This window comes from Limulus polyphemus, unplaced genomic scaffold (assembly GCF_000517525.1).
Source record: "Limulus polyphemus unplaced genomic scaffold, Limulus_polyphemus-2.1.2 Scaffold10414, whole genome shotgun sequence".
In the NCBI taxonomy this organism is placed as follows: Eukaryota; Metazoa; Arthropoda; class Merostomata; order Xiphosura; family Limulidae; genus Limulus; species Limulus polyphemus.
Window position 1 is genome coordinate 5,395 of NW_013676024.1, and position 1,989 is coordinate 7,383.

General features: G+C 29.3%; 1 protein-coding gene across 1 annotated transcript in view; it reads right to left on the reverse strand.

The window, feature by feature from the left end:
* Positions 1-1,989, reverse strand: part of LOC106476377 — a gene marked incomplete at both ends in the record, with an annotated part of 12,105 nt that overhangs the window by 1,219 nt on the left and 8,897 nt on the right. Inside the window, one exon of the mRNA XM_022380264.1 lies at positions 7-176. Within this exon, the coding sequence (XP_022235972.1) occupies positions 7-176 (170 nt within the window). The remainder of the gene's footprint in view (positions 1-6; positions 177-1,989) is intronic.

The following is a 1,989-nucleotide window of genomic DNA, read 5'->3' on the forward strand; positions in this document are numbered from 1 at the left end:
TTATACCTTTTTTCAAGCTTTCCTTCTCCACAACTAGTTTTGGTGGGATGAGACAATACCCATTATCATCATCATCAGATGATAAACAGGTATAGTTAACTTTCAAACGATCTGTAGACTCAGTTTTATTAAACATAAGTGAAATATTACATTGAATTTTACTTCCATCTGAATTACTGTAAGAAAAAGTAAAACATATTATCAATGAAAACTGCATTATGAAACATATTTAAATAAGTTTTACTCTATACTAGGAAAAATATATTATTGTAACTGAAATTATCAGAATCCTGTAAATCTTTATTTTGTACAATAACTTGAAGTCAATTCTTAAAATTATATTTTTCAAAAGCTTAACCATTAGACATGTAGTATCAAATTCTCCTGAATGAATGCTTTATTAATAGTCTCTAGAAGTTAAATTTCATAATCAGTGATATAAAATTTATATTTTTCTAATGATGAGCTTCACAGAATTTGGGTTTATGAACCTTTTCTTTACCAAACTTCTTACGCTAACAAGTGTATTTGGTAGTGTATAAAAATAAAGAAGTAAATAGCTGTGGATTGAGCTGTTTACAAACAACTTTGGAATTGAGGTTTAACTTATGTAACTTCAAGCATGCTGTATGTGTGCATGCATAATAATGACTCCAACACTTTTAACAATTGTTGACAGTAATGCAACATTTTTTAACAGTGCCAATTACAAAATGAAACTTAAGAAGTATTTAGTCACTCTATTGTTACTATTATGCATAAAACAGATAAAAACGAAAGACATAATAATTGCAAACATTATATCATGTAAGAGAACATGTGTGAGATTTTTACATGTAAATATAAATTATGCAGTATATAAACACATCTTCAGTATATGTTTTGATCTACTTTGTTGATGCTAACAGTTAACATTTTAACTTTTCTATCACACTGTTGTTGCTCTATTACTAATAAGCATTACTAGCATTTTTAAACATTTAACTTTCACTGTCTTCCTTCAATATTTCTTTTGTAATTGAAACAAGATATTTATATATATACATGTTTTATAAAGTTACTATTAATTATTCAACAAACAACACATATAAAAAAATGTATACATATGTATATATACAAAAACAACATAGTAATGAGACCAAAATTCGGAACTATTATTCCATTACCAGACCTCATTGTCATCTTTAAGTCATAATGGATAATGCCTGTGGCCATAGAACCCAAATGCATCAGGGATATTCCATCTATCAGACAAGATTCCGATGCCAAATTCAACAGCAACTAAGAAAAATCAGTTAAGGGTTAAAGTTGGGTGCCTGAGCCCACCATGTCTCGACTCATACTACCTTTTTCTGTCTGCAGCTAGTTGTGGGAAGACAGTTATCCTTAACATTTAGATATAACCTCAAAATATAATTAAACCACTCTAAAATTCTACAATGTAAAATGGGGTGGAAAGAACTACTGGTCTTTTCTTAGCTCACTCAGTTTATAATTGAACAAATTTTCAAGACAAATGAAGGAGGATGGGGTTTAAGAATTATTAATGTAAGGGTTTTTAGTTCTGTCTAACATCACTAGTTATTAAATAAAAGGATGGAGAATTGTAAGATTTTAGAATAGTTTAATTCTACTTTAAGGTTATGCCTAAATATTAAGGATAACTGCCTTCCAACAACTGGCTGCAGACAGCAAAAGGCAGTAGGAATTGAGACATTGTGGATTCAAGCATTCAACCCATAGCTGATTCTCCTTAGTTGCTGGTGAGTTTGACATTGACATCAGGATCTTGTCTGATAGATGAATTATCCTTAATGCTTTTGTGTTCTATGGCCACAGACATTATCCATTATGGCAATGAGGACTAGTAATGGAAAAATAATTCTGAATTTTACTCTCATTATAATGTTGTTTTTGTATTAAGTTTATTATTGTTCTACTGTGCTAATTTAATCATCTATCTATTTAATAGTATTAGAATTATTAATT